This window comes from Balaenoptera acutorostrata, chromosome 19, assembly GCF_949987535.1.
Source record: "Balaenoptera acutorostrata chromosome 19, mBalAcu1.1, whole genome shotgun sequence".
NCBI classification, from domain to species: domain Eukaryota; kingdom Metazoa; phylum Chordata; class Mammalia; order Artiodactyla; family Balaenopteridae; genus Balaenoptera; species Balaenoptera acutorostrata.
In genome coordinates, this window is record NC_080082.1 from 28,620,337 (window position 1) to 28,644,336 (window position 24,000).

General features: G+C 51.7%; 1 protein-coding gene across 1 annotated transcript in view; it reads right to left on the reverse strand.

The window, feature by feature from the left end:
• Nucleotides 1-24,000, reverse strand: part of NLRC5 (NLR family CARD domain containing 5) — a 92,462-nt gene that overhangs the window by 35,529 nt on the left and 32,933 nt on the right. The window contains exons 4-19 of the mRNA XM_057534998.1: nucleotides 23,189-23,248; nucleotides 18,120-18,188; nucleotides 15,260-16,934; nucleotides 14,028-14,111; nucleotides 13,798-13,881; nucleotides 11,962-12,045; nucleotides 11,750-11,839; nucleotides 11,065-11,124; nucleotides 9,542-9,607; nucleotides 8,961-9,044; nucleotides 6,970-7,053; nucleotides 5,919-6,008; nucleotides 3,602-3,670; nucleotides 2,745-2,813; nucleotides 1,937-2,020; nucleotides 1,346-1,429 (exon numbers count right to left, since the gene is read on the reverse strand). Of these exons, the coding sequence (XP_057390981.1) occupies nucleotides 1,346-1,429; nucleotides 1,937-2,020; nucleotides 2,745-2,813; nucleotides 3,602-3,670; nucleotides 5,919-6,008; nucleotides 6,970-7,053; nucleotides 8,961-9,044; nucleotides 9,542-9,607; nucleotides 11,065-11,124; nucleotides 11,750-11,839; nucleotides 11,962-12,045; nucleotides 13,798-13,881; nucleotides 14,028-14,111; nucleotides 15,260-16,934; nucleotides 18,120-18,188; nucleotides 23,189-23,248 (2,836 nt within the window). The remainder of the gene's footprint in view (nucleotides 1-1,345; nucleotides 1,430-1,936; nucleotides 2,021-2,744; nucleotides 2,814-3,601; nucleotides 3,671-5,918; nucleotides 6,009-6,969; nucleotides 7,054-8,960; nucleotides 9,045-9,541; nucleotides 9,608-11,064; nucleotides 11,125-11,749; nucleotides 11,840-11,961; nucleotides 12,046-13,797; nucleotides 13,882-14,027; nucleotides 14,112-15,259; nucleotides 16,935-18,119; nucleotides 18,189-23,188; nucleotides 23,249-24,000) is intronic.

Sequence of the window (24,000 nt, forward strand, 5' to 3'; positions counted from 1 at the left end):
CACCTCTGCCAACTCCCCATTGCACAGATGGGGAAACTGAGGTCCAGAGAGCAGCAAGGTCTTGCCCAAGATTATGAGACATGTTGGTGACAGAGCTGAGATTGGAACTCAGTGGTTCCCTCCGCCTATGAGCCAGACATGTGCCTCAGTTTCCCCACCTGATCAAGGAGGGGCAGTGCCCAGTGCAAAGTGAAAATGTGGGGCCTCTTGTTCAAGGAGCAGGGACAGAGCTTTCCCTTTCTTTCGTGGTCAGTCTGTCCTGGTGGTTTATATTTGCCACTTAACGCTGCACTCCTCGGGCACTGGGAGACTGGCAGGCGAGTGCAGACCTCACAGGCTGGGATCACACCAGGCATTCTCAGTATTGAGAAGGTCACGGGGGATTTCAATTTGCATAAAATTTGCCTGCAATGGCGGCGAGGCCTTCCCCCACCCCCACCCCCCGCAGGCCCTGAACGGGAACAGAGGCAACCTCCTCTGGTCCCAGCTTCCCAGCAAGGCGGCCTGAGCAGGCAGTGCCCACAGGCCACAGCACTGGTTACAGCGAAAACCATAGCCACCGCCTCCAGAGTTTCTGTGTTAACTGACTGGGAACCAGGGGCTCAGAGAAGGTGATGTAATTTGTCCAGGGACACTGGGAACCTAGGGTCTGTGACCAGGTTCCTGCGGCCAGGAAGCCTCTCCCTTGGGCCCAGAAGAGCCAGGGAGGAGGAGGAGGGGGCATGTGAGCCAGGAACTCAGGGACCTTTAAGGGCCTAGAAACTCTGGTTGGCTGCAGGCAAAGTCTGGGGGTTCACGGCCTCCTTCCAGGGCCTCCCTCCCGTAGCGAACATCTCCCCCCCCTCTCTGCCAGGTGCTCAGGGCTCTCAAGTCTCCCCGGACACCCTTCCTGCCTACCTGGCCAGGGCCCCCTCCCCCCACCCCAACCCCGTCAAACGGCCCCTCCCCGCCCCCCAGGGCCAGAATGGCTGCCAGCTGTTATATTAATCAGGTAATACTTCCCAGCCCCGCCTGCCTGGGCCTCCCAGAGAGCCTGCGCAGAGACAGGGAGACAGGTTTGAGAAATGAAGGCCTAACTCAGAAGCTGGATCATTGAGTCACAGAGACCAGCGTCTATTTTAGTGAGAAACGCAGTAGTAACTACCCTGTCCTGGGCACTTGCCACGCGTCAGGGACTGGCCCGGGTGGTTGACGTGCATCGTCTGATGTAACCTTTACGATAACCCCGGGAGGGAGTGAGATGGGACACCCCCCCACCCCGTCATCTCCATCCCCCCCTTCCCACACACCTCCTCTCATCCCGATGAGATCAAACCTCAGAGGCTTTGCCCCCAGGGCTACTCACTTCAAGGACTGCAGAGCGCCCAGCCCCGGAAGCAGCTGAGCCAGCAGGGCCGCACCTTTGTTCCCGAGAGCATTGCCTGATAAGCTGGGAGGGGCAAGGGCGGAGGACAGGTCAGCGGAGGGCGGGGGGTGGAGACAGCAGGAGCTCGCCCTCCACCCCAGTCACTCAGCTTCTCCTGAAACTGGGATACCGTCCTGGGCTGCCAGGCCGGATCTCAGCACATGGCACGGGGTCAGCTGGGGTCTCCCAGCATGTGGACGTGGGATCTTAGTTCCCCGATCAGGGATCCAACCCGCGCCCCCTGCATTGGAAGCGTGGAGTCTTAACCACTGGACCCCCCCTCCCCTCGGGTTCTTATCCTCAGGTTTGTGACCCCTGAGGGGTTAGGCTTGGGCTTCAGAGAGTGTCAAATATGGGGGAACCTGTATTTTAGGGGGAAGAGTCACAACTTTCACCAGGTTCTCTAAGGGGTTCCTGATTGCAGCGGGGAAAGAATAGATGACCCTAAATCTTAAAACACAGAACAAAATGCAACACACTAACACCTCCCCACTAATGGGCCCCACCACCCGCCTTCCAGCAACTACTCACTCGAGGTGACAGAGGCAGCAACCTCCTCCCAGTGCTTTGCAGAGGTGCTCTAGGTGCTGGGCTTGCAGGGCACAGTGTGTCAGCCTAGGGAGGGTAGGACCACAGCCCTGTAGCGCCTGCCCCGCTCAACAGAGGCGAGCGGGGCCCCCCACCCCCAGATACACAGGCAGAGAGGCTTGTGGAAAGGGGACTGGGACGCATCGGGCACCCGGACAGGCAAAGAGGGACCGACACACAGCACACGTGAGATGTCACACGGGCAGAGAAGAGCCAGAGAGAGTCAGAGACACAGAGAGAGACCAAGATGGAGAGACACCGAGATAAGAGAGGGAGGGAAGGAGACAGACACAGAAAGAGACTGAGAGGGAAATTGAGTGCCAGAGGAGGACAGACAGACAGGGAGGGGGATTCAGATGGACACAGAATCAGAGAGGAGGCTGGAAGAGTTGTGATGGGAGCCCTGGGGGGGGCCGAGCTGAGTCCCCAGGCCTAGGCCACAGGATCGGGAACGAAGGGGCCGCATGCTCCCCATTTTCTCTGTCCAGAGTTCCCACAAGCCCTCAACTACTGGAGGTCGGGGGAGCTAAGGGGGGTGGGAACCGTGGGCAGGGAAGGTGACTGGGGGTCTGCCATGTGAGCCCCTTCTGGGGTGGGCTGGGCGGGGGAGACGGGAGGCAGGAAAACCAGGACATGACAGCAGGTTGTGTCCTCCAGGGAGCACCTGGCACTGGGGACCCAGGGACAGGCTCTGTGCCCAGGAAGCGGGGAGGCGGGAACCATGCTCGGGGCCTGCAGGCCATCACGGTACCTGATCCTTGGGGCACACAGGGGCGGATCAGAGGGCGTCTGGAATGTAAGGCTGTCAGGAAACGCAGCCCTGGAGGGACACACACCAAGGCCATGCTGAGCACACACCTCATCCACTGCCTCACACTCCAGCCTTAGCCTCACTTCCCACCATTCAATCCCTATATGAGACCTGGGGACAGTCAGACCTTGGTTCCAGCTGGGCTTCTCGGCTTCCTGGCTGTGTGACCTGGGACAAATCACTTAGCCTGGTACTGGGAGAACATAGGTGAATTGCCTTAGTTTGCTGCTTGGTGCATAGTAAGTGCTCAGTTAACCTTGGCTCTTAGGATCATTAATCTCATCACCAGCAGTGCCTTCAAAGATGTCAGCCTCAGCTGCAAGCGAGTCTTCTAAAGCTCAGACCCTACAGAAGAGATTGTAGGTGCACACTGAGGAGCAAAGAGCTGAGTCTCTGCTCAGGTGCTGGCCTGGGGCAATCCAGGAAGGAACCCTGGTGGAGGCAAACACCCTCTAAAGGGTCCTTGTGCCAAAGGGAGCCAGAAGTTCTGACCAGAATCAGAGCTACAGGCCAGGCTATCCTCTGGGTTTAGGCTGAAGGGCCTCCATCTCCCACGCGTAGCTCTCTGGCTACCCCACCCCTGCCCCAGTCTGCCGTCTGCATCTGGCATCCCAGGGCCCTCTTCAGGTACCACTTGGGAAATGGGGAGGCAGTTTGTCCTCTGAGCCTCCCCTCAGGGCTTCATCCCCAGCCAAGCCTGCTGGCTTCTTGTGCCTTCGTGAATTTGTCAAGGCCCCCGGCTGTTGAGTTACACTGTCCAGCTGTGGTGGTCAAGGAGGGGACGGTCCTGGCCCTACCTTTTCTGGGTCACCTCCTGCTCCTCCGGCTCTGGGGCAAACTTGAGGACCACAGTTTTGTGCAGCAGGCTGCAGAGAGGAGGGGAGAGAGGAGGCAGCTGCGGGGGGGCCCAGCTGCTGCTGGGTCATATTTTTAGCCTGGCCTCCAGGGACCTCTAAGGTGCCATCCCCCTGCCTCTAGCTGCTGCGCTTCCTCTGACTTTGCCCTGATGTCTTCTCTCGCCTGAGGGTACTCACCCCTGTGCGGTGAGGCCACTGCCAGGTCGGGACAGACACAGAGTCCAGAACATCCCTAACCTCGCCTTTCCAAGTGAATGTTATATATATATTTCCTATGACAAAAGTTATTCTTCTTCCCTCTGGAGAACTTAGAAAATATAGTAAAATAAGAAGAAAATAAAGAAAAATCACCCACAATCTCTTCCACATATCAATTATCACTGATATCACATGATAACATGTGGAGTGGGTCCTTCAAGTCTTCTGTCTTCTTAATGCAGTTAATATTCTTTCTTTTTCTTTCTTCAAAGATGGGATTAAATTTACAGATTCCCTTTTAAAAATTAATATTTCAAAGGACAGATGAAGCAAGGGTTACATGATGCTGGTAATTATTGGTGGGAGCTGGGGAGTTCATTATACCATTCTCTCTAGCTTTCAGTTTGATTGAAAAGCTTTATAATAAAAATGAGGAATTAAAAAAAAAGTTTTTTTAAGTTTTTGTTTTTGTTTTTTTTAGCCACACCGCGTGGCTTGTGGGATCTGATTGAACCTGGGCCACGGCAGTGAAAGCACCGAGTCCTAACCACTGGACCACCAGGGAATTCCCCCTGATGAATTAAAATTTTTATGTTTACTTAATATGCCAGAGTCATCCCCCCACACTAAAGCTGCAGCTATATCATGGTTCCATCAGTTCTTCTCTCTGGAGGCAACTTAGTTTACTTAACTAGTATCACTAACATCTTACTATTAAAGATTTAAGTTATTTTCATTTTTTTCCTATTATAATCAATACTGAGGTGAACATCCCGCAGGTCAAAGTGTTTGCACAGTCACGGTGATTTCTTCATTATAAATTCCTAGAAGTGAATGCAGTGTCATTTGGAACGCCCTAGGGGCCTTTACTGAATCATTATATACAGTGAACCAAGGCCCCTAGTACCACCTCGTGGGTGAATCTGGTCTCCCTTTCCTCCTTCAAGGGGTGTTGAAAGCAGGAGAGCCCCTATGGGTGGGGACTGTGTTGACATTAATTAGCATCTGTCCTCAGCTGCCCAGACTGAATGCAGAGACTTACAGAAATAAGGTTGGGCCCTGTCTGAGGTGGGGTTCCCTTAGAAGCACAGTCACTTGGTCACTGTGTACATGATGTACTGAGGGCCTGATCTCAGGAGAAACCAGTAAGGGACCGAGGGAAGCAGAACAGGGCAGGTCCTCAGCCTGATCCCACAGGGAGCATGAATGCAACACAGAAGAGCCAAATCTGACTACCTGTTGGATCTGTTTCTTTTACTTTAACCTTTGCTTCCCATTGCTTTTGTTCACTAAAAGGATACTGTCTGTACATAATGGCCTGCCTTGGAGAACCCTGACCCTCTGCCTGAATGTTAAACCAAAGTGCCTTTGTTCAGGGAAGCATCCTGACCCCGCCCACCTGTGGCCGGCTGCAAGAAAGAAGAAATTAACACATCCCCTCCCGGAGGCTGGCCATTCCAGGGGATATTTGCAAAACGTATGGCCTTTTTACTTCCTCATCTCCTCCCCCTCTCTGTTCTATAAGAGAAACTGGCATCCAAACCCCGATAAGATGGTTTCTCGGAGACCCTAGTCTGCCATCTTCTCGGTGCCGGCTTTCTGAATAAAGTCGCCTTCCTTGCCTCAACACCTCGTCTCCAATTCATTGGCCTGTCGTGCGGCAAGCAGAGCCAGCTTGGACTTGGTAACGTCAATAGCACTAAAAGTTTGTCCCACCGGAGGTAAGGGGGCCGGAGGGTTATACCTCTGCCTCTGCCATTGGCCACTCCTGGTTGGGAGGATAAGGGGGTGTGGAACCTCCCAGGCATCCCTGGCTCTTATCGGCCCAGGGCGTTTCTCTGGAGGAGGTCTAAGCTGTGCGTAGCCAACACCCACAGCAGCTGGGAACGGGCGCCCAGCTGTAAAGGGGGTCTGGGCGGGGCACTAGCAGCATCTTCTACGGGTCTCAGAGGCCTGGGGCCAGAAAGAATCCCAAGGACTTAGAGAGAATGACAGGAGAGCCTAAGAGCTCCACGCTAGAGGTGAGAGTGGGTGATGGTGGTCCACTGGGAGTCCCTACCTGACGTGGAACTCTGCCAGTGTCCGGCACGTGCTCACCGCACTCAGCACACGGCACACCCCGGCCAGAGAAAGCCCATTGCTGCTGAGGCTGCGGAGAGGAGGAGGCAGACGGCCATTAGCGGGCGGCTGGAGTCCCCAGCCCCACACAGCTCCAGCCGCCTCCTCCTGGCTCAGCCGCTGGCTGGCTGTCACTCGTGGAATGTCCTGGGTCCTCAACCAGGGGGGTCTTAAAGGGTGAGCCATGAGGCATATGACCTCCTGCCCCACACAGAGAATAAAGTTCTCCAGCTGGAGCAGTAGGAGCTCACTCGCTGTTTTTGCTTCTCTGATCCTCAGTTTTCTGCTCTGAAAAATAACCACCATTTAAATCCCATTTTACCAATGGGGAACCTGAGGCCAAGAGATATGAAGCTACCTTCCCAGGGTCACAAAGCTACTGAGTGACAGAGCCAGGGTCTAAATGCAAAGCCAGGACTCCAAACCACTGATACCCTAACCTCAGCACTCCCCCACTCCCACTCCCACTTGACGCTAAGACCCCAACGCATCCCACCCCCCCAAATAGCACCCCTAGCCCACACTGTGCTACACCACAGCACGCCCAATAGCCTACTATCCTTTCTTCTCATTCCACCACCACAACGACCCACCCCTTCACCCCAAAACCATATCCCACTGCACCACTTCCCACTCCAACAGCCCAGCACCCATCCACCCAATACCCTAGCGCTGCCCCAGTGCAACTCTGCACCCCGCCCCACCCGGGGCTGTTGTCAGGACAAACTGGAATACAAGCTACTGATGTACAGTGAACACGTTCTACATGTTCAAGGGATTTTAATAACTGGAACAAAGCGGCTCATGCCAGAGGCAAAGGCAAGGCATGGTTGAACCACTCCAACTACGCTGGGGTTGGGGGAAAAAGCAGAGCTGGTCGGTGAAGCAGCCCTGTTTCTGGTGACTGTGGGCACGGGGACCAGGGGTGGCAGGGACCAGCTGGGGCTCTCCTGGGCCCTCCCTGGTAGCCGACAGTGGGGTGGGCCACTCACTCCAGCTTCCCGGCGATGTGCAGCTGGGGTGCAGCCTCCACCATCAGTTGACAGCCTTCATCTTCCAGCCGGTTCCCTGAGAGGCTGAGACAGAGGGGTCTGATGTCCTGTGCTGCCCCTCAACCCTCAGCGTTCACACAGGCAAAGCATCCCTCCAACAAATGAGACTCAATTATAATGAACATTGAAAGATTGCGTACCACATGCCTGGCACTGTCCTGGATGCTTTTACAATTATTGGATATTTAATCCTCATAACAACCCTACAAAGTAGGCACTATTATTATCCTCATTTTACTGATGAGTTAACCGATGGTTAAAACACTTGCTCAAAGTTGGGCCTGGGATTTGAACTCCGGCAGCCTGACTTCAAGACCCCATCCTCAATTGTTTCTTTATGCTGCAACCTACATAATGACTTCTTGTGATGAGCTCCACGCTTATAGGGAAATCTGATCTAGTCTGGGGACCAGGAAAGGCTTGCCTGATGTTTGAGCTACTTGCTAGAAAAACTAGGAGTTCATTAGGTAAGGGGTGGGAGAGAGATGGGGGAAGGGTGTTCCTGGCAGTAGGAACAGTACAGTCAAAGATCCAATGGCATAGCATATTAGAGGACTTGAAAAGGAGCCGGTATGTCTGCATTCAAGATGGAGTGGGAGGGTGGGGTCAGATGGGGCTTGTGGGGTTGGGGGCACGGTTCTGGATCACACAGGATTTTAGGATTTGGGCTTATCCTGAGCACTGGGAAGGGGGCAGGCAGTAAAAGGCAGTTCACTGCCAGGTGGAGGCGGCCAGGGTGGAAGCAGGGAGCCTAGTGCAGAGGTATCCAAGTGAAAGATGAGAGTGGTCTGGACTAGGGAGGTGGATGAAGAGGATGCAGAAAAGAGAACTTTTTTTTTTTTCTTTTTGCAGCACTGCACAGCATGTAGGATCTTAGTCCCAGACCATGCGGGGTCTTAGTTCCCTGACCAGTGATCGAACCCATGTCCCCTCCAGTGGAAGTGCAGAGTCTTAACCACTGGACTGCCAGGGAAGTCCCCAAGAGAACGGTTTTGAGAACTATATAGGGGGTAGGTCGACTCAGGATGACTGGCTATAGGAGGAGGGCAAGGGAGCTGAGAGGCGTCTGGTCTGTGTGACCAGCTGGGTGATGGGGCACACCTGCAGGTGAGAAAACTGGGGGAGGGACAGGCTTGGTGGTGGCGGGGTGGGTGGAAGTATGTGAGTTGGGTAAACACCACCTTCTAATCCTGTCTTGGTTCTCCCCATGGGACAAGGTCGAGGCTCAAGCTTTGGTCATCAAGGCAGCCCTCACCCCGTCCATCTCGCCCTAGGGTGGGGCCACTCAAAATACATGATGGCATTCCATCACCCCACCTTCATGCCCATTTGATTTCCTGGGATGATCGTGGCAGGGGTCCCTTCCCCGTGACATGACAGGACCTCCACCAATCCCCAAACCCCACTCTCAAAGGCTCTGCTCAGGAGCTGGACATCATGGGAATTTCTCCAGTCCAAAAAGAGAAGGTCATCTCATGCTACTCTGGGAGGAAGACAGGGTGAGGGGACCCTGAGGGCTGTGGGCTGGAAGATAAGACCTACATGTGATGAGGGTTCTGCTTCGCAGATCTCAGTGAGGATGAGGCCAGGAGCCAGACTGTCTGAGCCTGAACCCTGGCCTAGACTCTTCCTAGCCTTGTGACCTTGAGCAAATTTACCTTTCCGTGGCTTAATTTCCTCCAGTATAAAATGCACATAGTAACAGTACTTACATCATAGAGATAGAAGGATTAAATGAGAGGATGTATGTAAAAGCACCTGGGACAGGACGGGTGCTAAATAATGGTAGCTGTTAGGATGATCTGATTCCCCCAAATTCTTAATGAAGCAGCATGCCCTTCCCCACACCGTCCACCCAAAGCTGAGGCCTTGCCTACGCTGCCCTGCCCTCCCTTTCTGTCTCCTGTCCCAGCGCTCCCCATGATACTCACTCCACTTCATCCAGGTGTGGACCTTCCCGGAGCTGGGCTATGAGTACTTCCACATCATGGACCCCGAGCTGACACTTCTGGAGCCTGCGGCGGGGGTAGGGACGAGAGGCTCAAGGTAAGAAGCTACACTATGCCTCCTGTAGCTCTGAGTGCGGCTACCAGGAAGGAGCTGGAGGAGCCAGGAGGCCGGCAGACCTGGGTCTAATCTTGGCCTTGTTTTTCAGTAGCTGGGTGACCTGGGATAAGGCACCTAACCTATCTGAGACTCAGTTTTCTCCTCTATCAAATGGGACTAATAATGTGTACTTTGCAGGGTTTTCAAAAGAATCACAATGAGGTAATGGATATAAAATACTACAGTGCCAAGCACAAAGCAAGGGCCCATTAAATTACAGCTATTATTGTTGTTATGACAAGTGCTCCTTGTTCAGGCCGGGATGGGTTACTCATGTCCTTTCCCCGCTCCACATCTGCTTTTCCCTTTATCTTCCCTGCCCCTGCCATGCCTCCTCTGGGAAGGGACCCTCCCCCCATATCATATCCCTCCCCTCAAAGCAATGGATCCCATCCCACTGAGGTACCTGAGTGCCAGGCTTCTCCTCTGAGCCTCTTTCCTCTGGTTGGCATTTCCCGGTAGGTCTGGGTCTCTGGCAAAAACAAATCCAACAGTGGCCTGGGCTCAGGAGTCCAGGGCCTGATGGACCAAACCTCTTCCCTTGGTTTCTAGGAACTGAAGACCCTATAGCATGACCCACAGTGAATGAATAACAAAGATGGTTGCCTGAAGGTACTAAAGGTGCTTCAGCGAAGCAGCAGGGAAAAAGGTTTAAGGTCAGTTGGGACCTTTATTCAAATTCTGGCTCTGCCATATATAGCTGTATGGCCTTGGGTAAGTCACTTCACCTATCTGAGCCCCAGTTTTCTCTTTTCTAAAGTGGGATGACAACATCCAACACATAGAGTGATGGAAGGATTGAATGAGACAATGTATGGTCAAGTGCCCAGCATAGGCACAAAGTGCAAGCTTAGTGAAAAGAAGCTGCTATTGTCTAAGATGCCACAGTCTCCATTTGTAGATGTACCATCTGTGATTCAGAAGTCCAGGAGCATGGCCTGCATGTGGGTGCAGGCTGTGGGAAGCCAAGGCACCGCCAAGTGTTCTCTCCAACTGGGCCAGGGGAGGACTGGGGCTGCAGGGATGCTGGAACATCATGGATTTCCATAGACTTCTAGATCAGTGCTGTCCAAAAGAACTCTCTGCAATGATGGAAATGTTTTCTATTTGTTCCATCCACTATGGGAGCCACTAGCCACCTGTGGCCATTGAGCACTTGAAATGTGGCTAAAGTGGCTGATGAACTGAAATGTTCATTTTATTTAATTTTAATTAATATAAAATTAAATAGCCACATGGGCTAGTAGCTACCGTATTGGGCATCATAGTTCTATGCAGTCAGAGGGTAAAAAGACATTGGTCCTCCCAGATCCCTGTATGGGTGAGGAAATTGAGGCTCAGAGCAGGGAAAGGACTTGCATGAGGACATACAACTTCATGTGTCTCTGAGTCTCACAGGGAGGGGTGTGAGGGAAACACAGAAAGTTCTTTCATGGGAAGGCAACTTCCCTATTTCTGCCCAGTAAGGACTGGCCAAGCTGGAATCCATTCACAGCTGGAACAGCTAGCGCTTGAATGGCAACTGGATGCCAGCAGTGCTCTAGGCACTTTAAATGTGTTAATTCATTTAATTCTCAGAACAAGTCTAAGATGTTGGTACCATAATTGCCTTCCTCCTTTTTTAATTGGAAGAGTTTTCCCTGCATAGTATCGCCAGTCTCACCATATCTTCATGTCCTCCCTAAGGGTCTGATTCACTCTGAGACTTCTGATGATGCCCGCTCATCACAGGAGCTGGATGTGGTCCAGAGACACTAGAGGAAGCTAAGCCCTTGGCCAACTCTGAGAAGTAAGTCATTTCCCAGGGGAAAGAAAAATCCCCGCATTCCAGCTCTTCCTAAGCTCTTTTTGCCACTTTTCCCCACAACTACCTAAGCCCAGACTGCTTCTCAGAATGAGCCCAAACCCACCCCATCCCTAGCTTCTTACCCTTGTAGCTCTGTAGCCGTCTCTGTGGGTGGGGAGAGAAGGAAGATGAGGTCCGCCTTCCTGCAGGGTCAGACACTGAGCCGTGAAACCAGTACATCACCCCCTACCTGTGCACCCTGTGTTGCCCCAAACATCCAGAGAAAGCTGATTTTGTAATCGACAGAGAAACAACAGAACTGGCAAAAGTGCTCAATATCAGACATGTAAAATTGTGACTATGTCGTTGCTAGACGAATCCTGAGCGTTTTAAAAAGTCAGGAAAACAATTTTTGCTACAAAAATTATAAAAGTTAGGAATGCTGAGAGTTTTTATAGGAGCCACAGTGTTGGGATTAAGAGGCATGACACGTCATCTACCCCGTGACCCGAACTGGCTAGTTCAGCACCACGGAGAGCGACATGGGACTCAGGATTCCTTCCACTCTGCCTATTGTTCCTAGATTTGTTGATTCATTCCCTCAACCACCCATCCATCCGTCTATCCATTTATCTTTCCACTCATTCACTGTTTACTGAGTACGAGGTGCCAGGCCTGAGCTAGGCTCTGGAGATACTGATGTGAGTAAAACAGACTCATGCATGCACACGTAGGTCTTACAGACCAGTGGCCTCCTCCTTTTCCCATCCCCACTTTCTCCTCCCCTTTTCTCAAGACCCTGAAGGCCAGGACCCCACTCCTGCTCACCTGACCTGCAGCATCCTGACGGTAGGGCACGTGACCGCCACATTCGTCAAGGAGAGTAGGGTTGACGTGGAGACATTGCTGAGGCTCAGCCTGCATGATTGTGGCAAAGGTGTCAGGAGTGAATCCCCCATCCCATCCACCCCAGACTCTCTCTGCTCTCCAAGGGAGGAGGGGGAGGTGACTCAGGCGGGGGTGGTGGAAAGACAGCTTACTCAAGCTTCCGGAGCCGCGGCAGGCAAGGGAGCACCTCCACGACGTTCAGCACCTCCCAGTCCTTGAGTTGGTTGTCCCGAAAGCTGCAGGGAGACCGAGGCCCAGTCCCTCAGCCCTGGGGTTGGGAGACTTGGGAGCCCCAGGTGGCAGGTGACAGGCGTGGCCATCCTCATGCAGGAGACACAAGACAGGGGCCCACGAGAAGTTCGTGGTATCCAGCAGGCCCAGCTAGGAGGAAAGGCCCTCTGATGGCCTCACTTCCATCCCAGTTCAGTCCCTCTGGGAGCATTTCTGCCTGGTGGCCCAAGGGATCCAGATGATGGACTGTGAAGGCCTCATGAGGTGGGATGAGGGGACCCAGCGCCCTGCTCTCTAGGCTCTGTCTGGGATGTGCCTGAGGCCTGAGTTCAGCAGGGCCTCTTGGTTCCCAGGTGATGAGCAGACTGGGATGCAGGAGAAGCTGCTTCCAGCCTCATCTCTGGCCCTGATTCACCCAAAGCCCTAGGCCAAGCGCTTTCCTTTCTGACCTCACATTCCCCACCTGGCAAATGGGGTCCACAAACAGCCCTGCCTGGGTTCCTAGCTAGAGGGACAAGACAGCTGAAGAGTATAAGGGTGCCTCTGTGTGTAATCACTTGGTCAGGACAAAGGATCAGAAATAGTGAACTTGTTGACATTTATTTTTCTTTCTTAATTATTGAGAGTGACCTTAATCTTTTTTATATATATATATATATATATTTATTTATTTAGGCTGTGTTGGGTCTTTCTTGCTGTGCGTGGGCTTTCTCTAGTTGTGGTGAGTGGGGGCTACTCTTCATTGCGGCGCCCCGGCTTCTCATTGTGGTGGCTTCTCTTGTTGCGGAGCACGGGCTCTAGGAGCGCAGGCTTCAGTAGTTGTGGCACGCAGGCTCCATAGTTGTGGCTCACAGGCTCTAGAATGTAGGCTCAGTAGTTGTGGTGCACGGGCTTAGTTGCTCCGCGGCATGTGGGATCTTCCCGGACCAGGGCTCGAACCCGTGTCCCCCGCATTGGCAGGCGGATTCTTAACCACTGCACCACCAGGGAAGTCCGTGAGTGACCTTAATCTTTTCCCCCATCACCCAGAGTGATCATGAACAAAGACACCCAGCAGAGGGGACAGAGCAGAGCTCTGGACCAGCTAATGCTCCACTCAACAAGCAGTGAACCATAGTGCTGGGCTGCATCTGCTTGGATGAAAGAGTGTCTTTTCTAAATCTCATAAAAGTGCCATATCAGGTAGCAGTGGTCCTGCCAGAGAGCTGCTGAGGAGGATCCCTGGTCCCACCCTTCTCAGGCCACTCATCACAGACATAGGGCAGGAGTATATTCATACATACGTGCTTAGATGTGTATGTGGATCTAAGTGTGCAGGCATGTGAGTGCTGCACATGTGCATGTATGTGTGGCATATACTTAAGTGAGCAGGCAGTGCAAGTGTGTGTGCACATATGTGCATGAATGTGGATGTATGTGTGTGTTTCATGCCTTTATGTGTACCCACACAGCACCTGCCTACACAACGCCATCCCTTCTCTCAGGGTCACAGAAAGAGGGGAGGGACCCTCAAAACTCAAGCTCCTTCAAGATGTCCCAAAATATTAGCACTTCTCTGGAGTCTCCAGGAGCCTTGTGTTTGGATCCAGTCCCACCCAGTTCTTGGACTGATGCCTCTCCTCTCTGGGTCTCACTGAAAAAGTAGTGGCCAGACCCTAATGCAATATACAGGACCCAGTCCAGTCTCAAGGGGGGGCCCTGGGACCTGGACAGTGAATCCTCCCCTCAGCCAGCGAGCCCTCCTGGAGATCACTCACCTGATCTCTTCCAGCTGTGGACAGAGGGGCAAAGCCTGCACCAGGTGGCTGATGCCTTGAGCAGTGATCTTACTTCCTGCTAACCTACAGGGTAAGCAAAGATAGTGGGAAGAATGGGGATGGGAAAGGGGATAGACCAGGAATCTGCCCTGTGTAGGGTTGAGGGGCGGGAGGAGAGTTCCAAGCATCGCCGGCTGAGGATCCACCTTGGTTCCAAAGCCCTGACTCACCCCAGCTTCTTCAGGCTCCCCATTGTCGGCAAGCTCCTGGAGAGGGCTTCGGCAAAGGCGTCCCCACACTTCCTGCTCTTAAAGCTGCCACAGGAAGAGGCGAAGTGGCAGAAGATCAATGGTGGGCAGGGCTTAGAGTTCATCATCCATTCCCTCCTCTGAGAGATGGAATTTAATCCAGTAATGGCAATAGTAGTGGTTGTTGCTGTAATTGTTGTAGTAGTAACAAATACATATCATGGCAGACACTGCTAATCGTCTACCAAAACCCATTCTCCACTGTAGCTATAACTGGGAACATGGTTTCCCAGCCAGAGGTGGTGTTTTCCAGCCTCCCCTGCAGCTCAGTGTGACCATACGACTCCGACTGTGTTGTCACCCCTGGAATGTGAGTGGAAAGGATGTGCTCTATTTCCAGGACTGAGCTTTAACACATTGGGCATGTCTAATCCGTGTTCTCTCTTTACTTTCCCCCAAGCCAGAACACAGATGTGTCTGTGACCCAGCTTTGACCATGCAGATCAAGATGCCCAAGGAGATGATGCTGCAACCATGGAAGGGACCTGGGTCTCTTCATGGCCATGTGGAGCTGAGCCATCCCACTGACCTGGACCACTTACCTCTGAGTCTTCCATAAGAGTGAAAAAAAAAAAAACACAACAAAAACAACTACATTATTGAATCCACTGTCTATGTGGGGGAGGGATTCTTTGTTATTGCAGCCTAAACTTTTCTCTAGCTACTACACATATCGAGCCTCTACTCTGTGCCAGGAACTGTGCCACGAAGTGTTTTTCATGCATTATTTCATCTCATTCTCCCAACAACCCTGTGAAGTAGGTATTATTACTGATTAATTTTAGGGATAAAGAAACTCAGGCTGAGAGGTTAAATACCCTGTCCAAAGCAAAGAGGCTCTAATAGCACAGCCTGGGTGAGATGCTCCAGCCCATGACTGAGAGAAAGAGAGGGAAAGACTGAATCCAGAAACCATGACTAGAGGAGATCTAACTGGACCCCAGAGTTCCTGGAGAGGCAAGGAGCTTCCTCACTGTGTCACAGGCTAAGGGGCAGTAAGGAGGGACCTTTCCGTTCTGATATTCAAGATTCTTCCTCAGTCTTCCTCAGCAGGGTTCTGCCGAGACTGGCTGGCCTCCGCTCTCCCGAAAGTCCAGCTCTCTCCCAGGGATGTTCCCAGGTCCTCCCCAGAGCTCCCCTGTCCTTACTCTCACCTGAGATTCTCTACCTGCCCACAGCCGGCCAGGGCTTCGGGGCAGCGGGGCTCCAGGGGGCAGCCCTCAAAATCCAGGTGGATGGGGGCATCCCTGTGCCCTAGGATGTTGGTCAGGGCGGCCAGGTCGGCGTAGGTCAGCAGGAAGTTGTGGAAGGGCATTTGATGGGGGAGGCTCTGGGCTGTGAAGCCAGCCAGCTCAGGCGCCTGTGTCTCACCCACACAGTGACACAGCTCTACAACCTTTGGTCCCGTGAGCCTGCGGGTGGCCAACTTCCTCAGTGCCTGCACCACTGCTGCCTGCTTGGTACCCACCCAGGCCTCGTCCTGCTGTGCCAGGAGGCTGAGGAAGGGGCGGCAGGCACAGGATGCCAGACCAGCCAGAAAGGTGGGAAGGTGGTCTAAGAGGCCCAGTCTAGCTTTGGTTCGCTGCACCCAGCGAGAAGTGAGGGTGACATGTTGGGAGAGTGTATCTTTGTCCACCTGGGGGCTGGCCATCAGGTGCAGGGCAGCAAAAAACTCCTGCAGGCTGACGTGGGTGAAGGCATAGCCTGTCTCCTGGTGCCCGGGTCCCGTGCACACACAGAAGGAGGTCATCAGGCCGAGGGCAGCCCCGAAGGCCATCACGGGTGGAGGGATGTCACCTGCAGAGAAGATGACCTTCCCTGTCTCCAGGCCCCTCAGGGCCACCTCCCCGAGGCCCAGCAGGGACTCGGCAGGCAGGAACCCTCGGGGGCTGAGGGTTAGCACCATCTGCACGTAGTTCTGGGTCATGGTGGGCAGGAGGGCCGCAGACTGGCCCGGAGAGCTGCCCGGGAGCAGACGGTAGAGGCAGAGGCAGGCGACTCGGCACAGAGCGGGCACGGCGCACATGCTCCAGAGACGTCTGTCTGTCCGCAACTCTGCTACGGCTGCCTCCTGGGATGGCTGGTCGCTGAAGAAGCGGCTCACGTACTCCTCCACCCGCGGTCCGTCAAAGCCCCACATGTGGACCGTGGCCGCCTCGGTGGGCAGGCAGGCGGGCAGCTTCCCTGGACGGGAGGTGGCCATTACCCAGCAGCCAGGCAGGAGGGTCCCACGGCAGAGGCGGGAGAAGAGGGTGAGGGCTGATGCTGGGTCCTCAGGGCCTGCAGTCTCCTTGCTGGAGCAGGGGTGGAAGACCTCGTCCAGCCCATCAAAGATGAGCAGGATTCCGTTAGCATTCTCCTCCAGGTACTGGAAGACAGCCTCGGGGCCAGCCTCAGGCCTCAGGTACAGATCAAAGAGGAGCTGGGGGAGCGTCAAGAAACCCGTGATCAGGTTGAGCTGGCGGAATTCGAAAAGGAACAGGGCCTGGAAGCGGTCCAGCTGACCATCAGCCCACTTCTGGCAGAGCCAGTGGGCCAGCGTGGTCTTGCCCATGCCCGCCTTCCCCAGAAGCACCGTCACTCTTGGGCCCCTGTTGGCCTTGGTATTGAAGAGGTCCCGAATGTTCACGTCAGTGCCATCTTCTGCCTTGGGGTCCCCTGTAATGGCCCCCTCCTGAGTGTCGAAGGGCGCTGAGGCCCGGCTCCATTGCAAGATTGGAGGGATGTAGGCTTGGGGGAAGGCAAGCGGCTGCCCTGGTCCGGGGGTCCTGTCGGCATAGCGCTGCTGGGCAGAAGTCCTAAGCAGCTGCAGGTACCTCTTGGCCAGCTCTGCAGGGGACAGGGAGATTGCATGAGAGCGGGGGGCCTCCCCGCGCCGCTCACCACAGTATCGGGTTGTTGGGAGCCTGTAGCCTTGGCCGTGTACGTATGGGGGTGGGGGGTGGCAAGAGCACACAGGTACTCTTGTGCCCCCCAAATTCCTAGAATTAATTGGTTCTACAGAAGCACAGACTCTGGCGGCCATTTACACAGGGAAGGAGGAATGGGGAAGTGTGGACCACGGCTCTATTTGTTTTGCAACAATGTAAGTGGTGTAAAGTTTTCAGTGAGATGGGGGAGGGGAAAGGGGGCACTTTCTTTGCAATATCAAATTGGAACAAGCTTTTACTGTGAGATCGAAGTAACCTGCCTGCGGCCCCCATGCCCACAGTATTTCAGTTGTGCGATGCCCAGGATGAGCACGAGCACCCTGTGGGCCCAGACACTGAACGATCAGAACTGCGGAAGCTGGTCAATAGTCAATACCTACATTGCCGGCTGTTGACTTTAATTGCTGGGTCATTTGGGAGATCTTGGGTGGCCCAGGGGAGGGCCCGGGGCCACTGTTGGGGGACACTGGATACCCCTGCTGGGGGGGCGCCTGACATAGTGTCCTATTTTATACAGATATGAATCCTCTGACCAGCTGTGAATCCTCTGGTTATGCCCCATGGGGCTGGGTTTCCCAGCTGGTGGGACAACCGGTGGAGAATGACAGAAGTTTCTGTCCCGGCCTGACCGGTCCTCAGCAGCCCCCATGTCTTCCCAGGGGCCCTCAAGGCTTCTTTCTGCCTTGCTATCCAGCTCAGCCCTAAACTGGCCAATGGGAGCCCAGTTCTGAGGTCATGCTGGTCACATCCCTGGAGCTCCCTCAACCCTGAGGATGTGGGAGTATCCCCGGAAAAGCCTGGATGGTGAAGCTGCGACCTGCTGGGATGCTTTGAGCTCCTTCAGCTGAGCCATCTCTGGAGAAGCCCCGCTGTGGCCCACTGGGCAAGGTGCTTCCTTGCCAGACCTAGCTCCCTCCTCTGCCCACCCAGGACCTCCTCTTCTTCCCTCCTGGGAGCTTGGAAGACAAGAGTCAGGGGGCCCGTGACTGGAAGCCTGTTATCAGGGGACAGAGTCCAGGATCTGTGTCCTTGCCCCAAGGCAATCCAACCCAGTGTTCGGGTCCCTCCCCACCTTGGTACCCACCTTGCTGCTGCTTCTTGCACTGCTTTGGGCGAGGTGAGGACCCACAGCTCTGATGAGGCCGCTTGAGGCCTGGAAAGAATGAAGGAAGGAGTTAGGGGTGAGGTTTGGGGGCCTGGGCGGAGGGGGTAGCCGGCACCTTCAGGGAGCTCCATTCCACAGACAGGCAGCAGTCGGACAAGTATATCCACACTCAGGGACTGAGTGAAGGCAGGCAGCAGGCAAAGGCTGCATGAGCATCAGCTCCTGTTTGCAGAGGGGTCCCAGGCCCAAGTGAGAGGGCTGGAGGCTCTGGGCCTGGGGATCTCCCAGCCCAGAATGCAGGAAGCAGGGCCCACAGCCAACAGCCTCAAGCACTAAATGGCTTGGAAAGCACCCAGCTCTGTCGAGGGCATTGCTGGTTGGAAAAGTGGAGCTTCCACGAGGCTTGGTCAGGCCTGTGCCCTCCCTCCTGTACCAGTGTGTTTTATCCCCCTTATTTCACATCTTCCAAATTTCCTCACTTCTCTTACTAGTTTCCTGAGTTCTTGTCTGGTTGCATGGATTTTCAAGAGTCGCTTTAATACCTTTCTGAAGAGGTTGGGAAAGGAAGAAAGGAAGAAGGAGAACAAGAAGGAAGGGGAGACAGAAAGGAGGGGAGGAAGAAAGAAAGAGGGCTATGGAAGAATTTTAAGAAGTAAAGCAGGACACTCCTACAGCCAGGCACTGGTGATTAATCAGAACGGCTGCTAGAGCAGGCCCCTTGCCCTGCCAGGTGTTAAATTTTTAGATGCTGGTCTGCAGGGAAACCCAGGGGTCCCGAAGAGGGGCTGGAATCAGTGTAAGATATATTTGGCCGCGCTGAGCGGCTTGCAGCATCTTAGTTCCCCGACCAGGGATTGGACCTGGGCCCTCGGCAGTGACAGCACCGAGTCCTAACCACTGGAACACCAAGGAATTCCCTTGTATTTCAATATTTTAACGAGTCTTTTACTAGTAACGGACTCACTAGCTAAATATCAACCAGGCCTGGTCACAGCCAGGTGACAAGTATTCCAGCTCAGTGATAAGGGACAGAGGGACCAGGTATCAAACAGTTTTGATTTATTGGGGAGCTAGGATTACGGGATGGATGTTTTCTGTTACAGCCGTGCACAGCTATAAGTAAAAGTCGATATTTCTATGGAAACAAAGGTTCTGAAACCACAGCAAACATCATACTTAATGGTCAAAGACTGAAAGCTTTTCCTCTAAGATCAGGAACAAGGCAAGGATGCCTGCATTCACCACTTCTACTCAACATAGAACTGGCAGTTCTAGCCAGAGCAATTATGCCAGAAAAAGAAATAAAAGGCATCCAAATTGGAAAAAAGAAGTAAACTTATCTCTGTTTGCAGATGATCAGATCTTGTATGCAGAAAACCCCAAAGACAACCACAAAAAAGCTGTTAGAACTAATAAATGAATTCAGCAAAGTAGCAGGATATAAAGTCAACACAAAAAAGTCAGTTACATTTCTATACATGAACAATGAACAATCTGAAAAGAAAATGAACAAAATAATTCCATCTACAGTAGTATCAAAAAGAACAAAATACTTAGGAATTAACTTAACCAAGGACGTGAAAGATTTGTACAATGAAAACTACAGAATGTTGCTGAAAGAAATTAAAGATATAAATAAATGAAACACATGTTCGTGGATTGGAAGACTTACTAATGTTGAAAATTTCAATATTACCCAAAGTGATCTATAGATTCAATGTAATCTCTATTACAATCCCAATGCCTTTTTTTGCAGAAATAGAGAAGTCCATTCTAAAATTCATGTGGAATCTCAAGGGACCCCAAATGGTCAAAACAATCCTGAAAAAGAACAAAACTGGAGGATTCACACTTCCTGATTTCAAAACTTACTACAAAGCTACAGTAATCAAAAACAGTGTGGTATTGGCATAAAGATAGACAAAAAGACCAACGGAATAGAATAGACAGCCCAGAAATAAACCCTCACATATATGGTCAAGTGATTTTTGACAAGGGTGCCAAGACCATTCAATGGGGGAAAGGACAGTCTTTTAAACAAATGATGCTGGGAAAACTGGATATCCACATGCAAAGGAATAAAGTTGGACTCTTACCTAACACCAAATACAAAACCTAACTCCAAGTGGATCAAGGGCCTAAATGTAAGACCTAAAACAATAAAACTCTTAGAAGCAAACATAAGATAAAAGCTTACGACACCGGGACTGGCAATGATTTCTTGGAGATGACGCCGAAGGCACAGACATCAAAAGAATAAATAGAAAAATTGGACTTCATAAAAATTTTTAAAATCGTACATCGAAAGACCCTACCCACAGAGTAAAAAGGCAACCCACAGAATAGGAGAAAATATTTGCAAAACATATATCTGATAAGGGATTAATATCCATAATATAGACAGAACTCCTAAAACTCAACAACAAATAAACAAAGAAGCCAATTCAAAATGGGCAAAGGACTTGAACAGACATTTCTCCAAAAAAGATATATGAACGGCCAATAAGCACATGAAAAGGCACTCAGCATCACTAATCATTGGGATTTCCCTGGTGGGCCAGTGGGTAAGACTCCGTACTCCCAATGCAGGGAGCCTGGGTTCGATCCCTGGTCGGGGAACTAGGTCTCGCATGCCACAACTAAGAGTCTGCACACCACAACTAAAGACCCCGCGCGCTGCAACTAAAGATCCCGCATACCGCAACTAAGACCCAGTGCAACATAAATAAATAAATAAATAAATTTTAAAAATCACTAATCATTAGGGAAATGCTAATCAAAACTACAATGAGAAGTGAAGGGATTATAGAGAAGTCTAGAAGGCACTTTTCAGATAATGAAAAAGGGGTGTAGCATGCTTTGTTCCAGAATCCCAAGGTAACTGGTAGAAATAGTTAGGCAGTGATACCACAAATCTTTAATTTGTCATCACTGCTACATTTGGCTTTAATCATAACTGTATAATAATCATGCCTGTGAAAAATGTTCACATATAAGAAGAAAGTGCAAATTGTGCCTACGATCTACTTCCCATACCCTTCTCTAGTGAAATGGCAGGAAAACTAAGTAAAGCTTGAATTGAACTAATAAACTATTGTTGTTTTCAGAATAGTTATTCAAGGAGGAGATCATCGTCAGGGTGACTAGAAGGGGTAGACAAAGTACTTTGAGACATTCGTTGGGGGGTAGAATATGGATTCCTGTGAGACACCATACCGACTTTCAGGCAAGTAGTACCTGAAGTACTTCTGCCTTTGAGCCCCTCAAATACAACTCCTTATTTGTAGACTGTATAACATAGTCCCTAAAATTGACATCTCCATACTACCTCACTTTCTCTGGCTCAGGGAAGAGGCTGAGGAATCTTTATTCCTGGCTTTTTTTCCCTTGAGGACTTGGATCCAGAGTCTAGCCCAGTGGATGGCAATAAATGTTTTCTCAATGAATTAATAAATTTGGGGTTGAAAGGAAGAAAATTCCCAACACAGCCTATAGGTCCAGCATTAGCAGGGCCTGCCCATATAATTTATTCAAACTGTCTACCCTATGTAAGGCTCTGCACTTGAGCATCTCTGCCAAATGTTTATATGGTATGTATGTATACATATACTATTAAGTTTGTTCAATGTTTTGACTTGGCTTTAATATCTGTTCTTTTATGTACAGAAACCTGCCTTATGTAACTTTAGAACAATTACTATAGTAGAAACAATCTCTATAGCTTGAGAAAATAATTAGAAAAAAAATTAATGCTATTATACACACACACACAAGCACACACACAAAACTACAATGAGATACCACCTCACACCCGTTAGGATGGCAACTATCAAAAAAACAGAAAATAAAAAGTGTTGGTGAGGATGTGGAGAAACTGGAACCCTTGTGCACTGTTGGTAGGAATGTAAAATGGTGAAGCTTCTGTGGAAAACACTGTGGAGGTGTCTCAAAAAATTAAAAATAGAGTTGCCATATGACCCTGGATCCTGGATATATACTCAAAAGAACTGAAGCAGGGTCTTGAAGAGATATTTGTTTACCCATATTCATAGCAGCATTATTCACAATAGCTAAAATATGGAAACAACCCAAGAGTCCACCGAAGGATAAGCAAAATGTGATTTACACACACAGTGGAATATTAGCCTTAAAAAGGAAGGAAATTCTGACACCTGCTACAACGTGGATGAACCTTGAGGACATTATGCTAAGTGAAATAAGCCCATCAACAAGGACAAATATTGTACGATTCCACTTATACAACGTACTTAGAGTAGTTAAAGTCATAGAGAGAGAAAGTAAATGGTGGTTACCAGGGGCTGGGGGAGGGATGAATGGGGAGTTACTGTTTAATGGGCAGAGTTTGCTTTACAAGATGAAAAGAATTATGGAGATGGATGGTGGTGGTGGCACGACGATGCGAGTGTATTTAATACACTGAACTGTACACTCAATAGTTATGATGGTAAATTTGATGCCATGTAATTTACCACAGGAAAAAAAAAAAAAGAAAGAAAGATTCTGAATAGAGTGCGGCCTTTGAATCAGTGAGGTGGACCATCTGATCGCTGACCTCTCTGCGCTCCGTCAGAAAATCAGTCAGGGGCTCCCTGGGTGTGGACGGCAGTCTGTGGGTTAGTGTCAGGCCTGCGGGTGTCTGAATGGTGAGGGGCCTGAGTCTGTGGGGCTGGAGCACGAGGCCCTGAGGCTTGGGGACAGGGAAGTGAGAACGGGCTTCCCCTAGTGAAACCAGAGAGGTGATTCTGGCAGTGGTCAAGGGCTGACAACTTCAGACTCTCCCAGGAGGCTCCAGGTTAGACCCCTGGGAACATGTATCAGGACAGGCCAAAGCCTTGAGGGGCAGAGAGGGGGTGCAGGTGAGGCTGGGAGTCGTGGTGAGGGGCCTGGGAAGCGTGCAAATGGGTCCAAGGATGAGGAGGCTGGTTTATGGGAAACGGCTGTGACCAGCCACCACCAGCCTGCTCTGGGTTTGACGTGAGGACTTAGCATGCTCACCCCCACTCCCACTCCCCAACCCCAGGCCTTACCAGGGTGGAGCTGAGAGTCTGGTTGGCTTTCCTCGCCAACTTCAGGCTGCCTGGGGAAGCCTGGAAGAGAGGAGGAGATAATATGCTATGGGCATGTGCTAGGATGCCCTGGGACCAGCTCTGGCCCCATGTCTGGCTCGGGGCTCATCCCTCAGGGTAGGTTCCCAGCAAGGGAGAAATCTACACTCAGCGATCTGTGGAGGGCACAGCTGGTGGTGAGTCTTGAAGGCAGCTGGGGGCAGACACATGTGCGTATCTAAAGGTTTGTGCACATACAGGTATGCGTGTGCATGCACACACATTTGTGCCTGCTTGTGCGCATGCACGTACGTGTGTATCCACGTGTGTGTACACTGTGCCTGCCCGCCTGCCCTGCACTCTGCCTTGTAGAGTTCTCGAGTGAGTTCTCACTTTCTCTCCAAGGACACCGTCACCCCTCAGTGTTCTGGGCTTCCTCACGGTGCTGTGTAAATAGAAGGAGCCCAAGAAACGTTCGCCGGACAGGACAGAGTTCAATCAGCCTGCGCAGAAGCAGTAGTCAGAGGGCTCTCCCTATGACTGTTTCTGACTGCATTGCGAAAAGAAACCTCTTGGGCGTTACAGGCTATTTGGAATTTCCTGGCAGGAAGAAGTCACCTGGTCCTTTCTCTCTGTGCACCCTGCCTTTCTGGGCAACTGGGGTGGTACAAGGTGGAAGGAGGAGTTCTCCAGGTCCCCAGCGGATTTGGTGGTGTTAGGGCATTTGCTCCGGGAGGTGCGCAGAAACATGGAATTTTGTTCCTGGTTTGGCCATACTCTCTCTGAGCCAGACA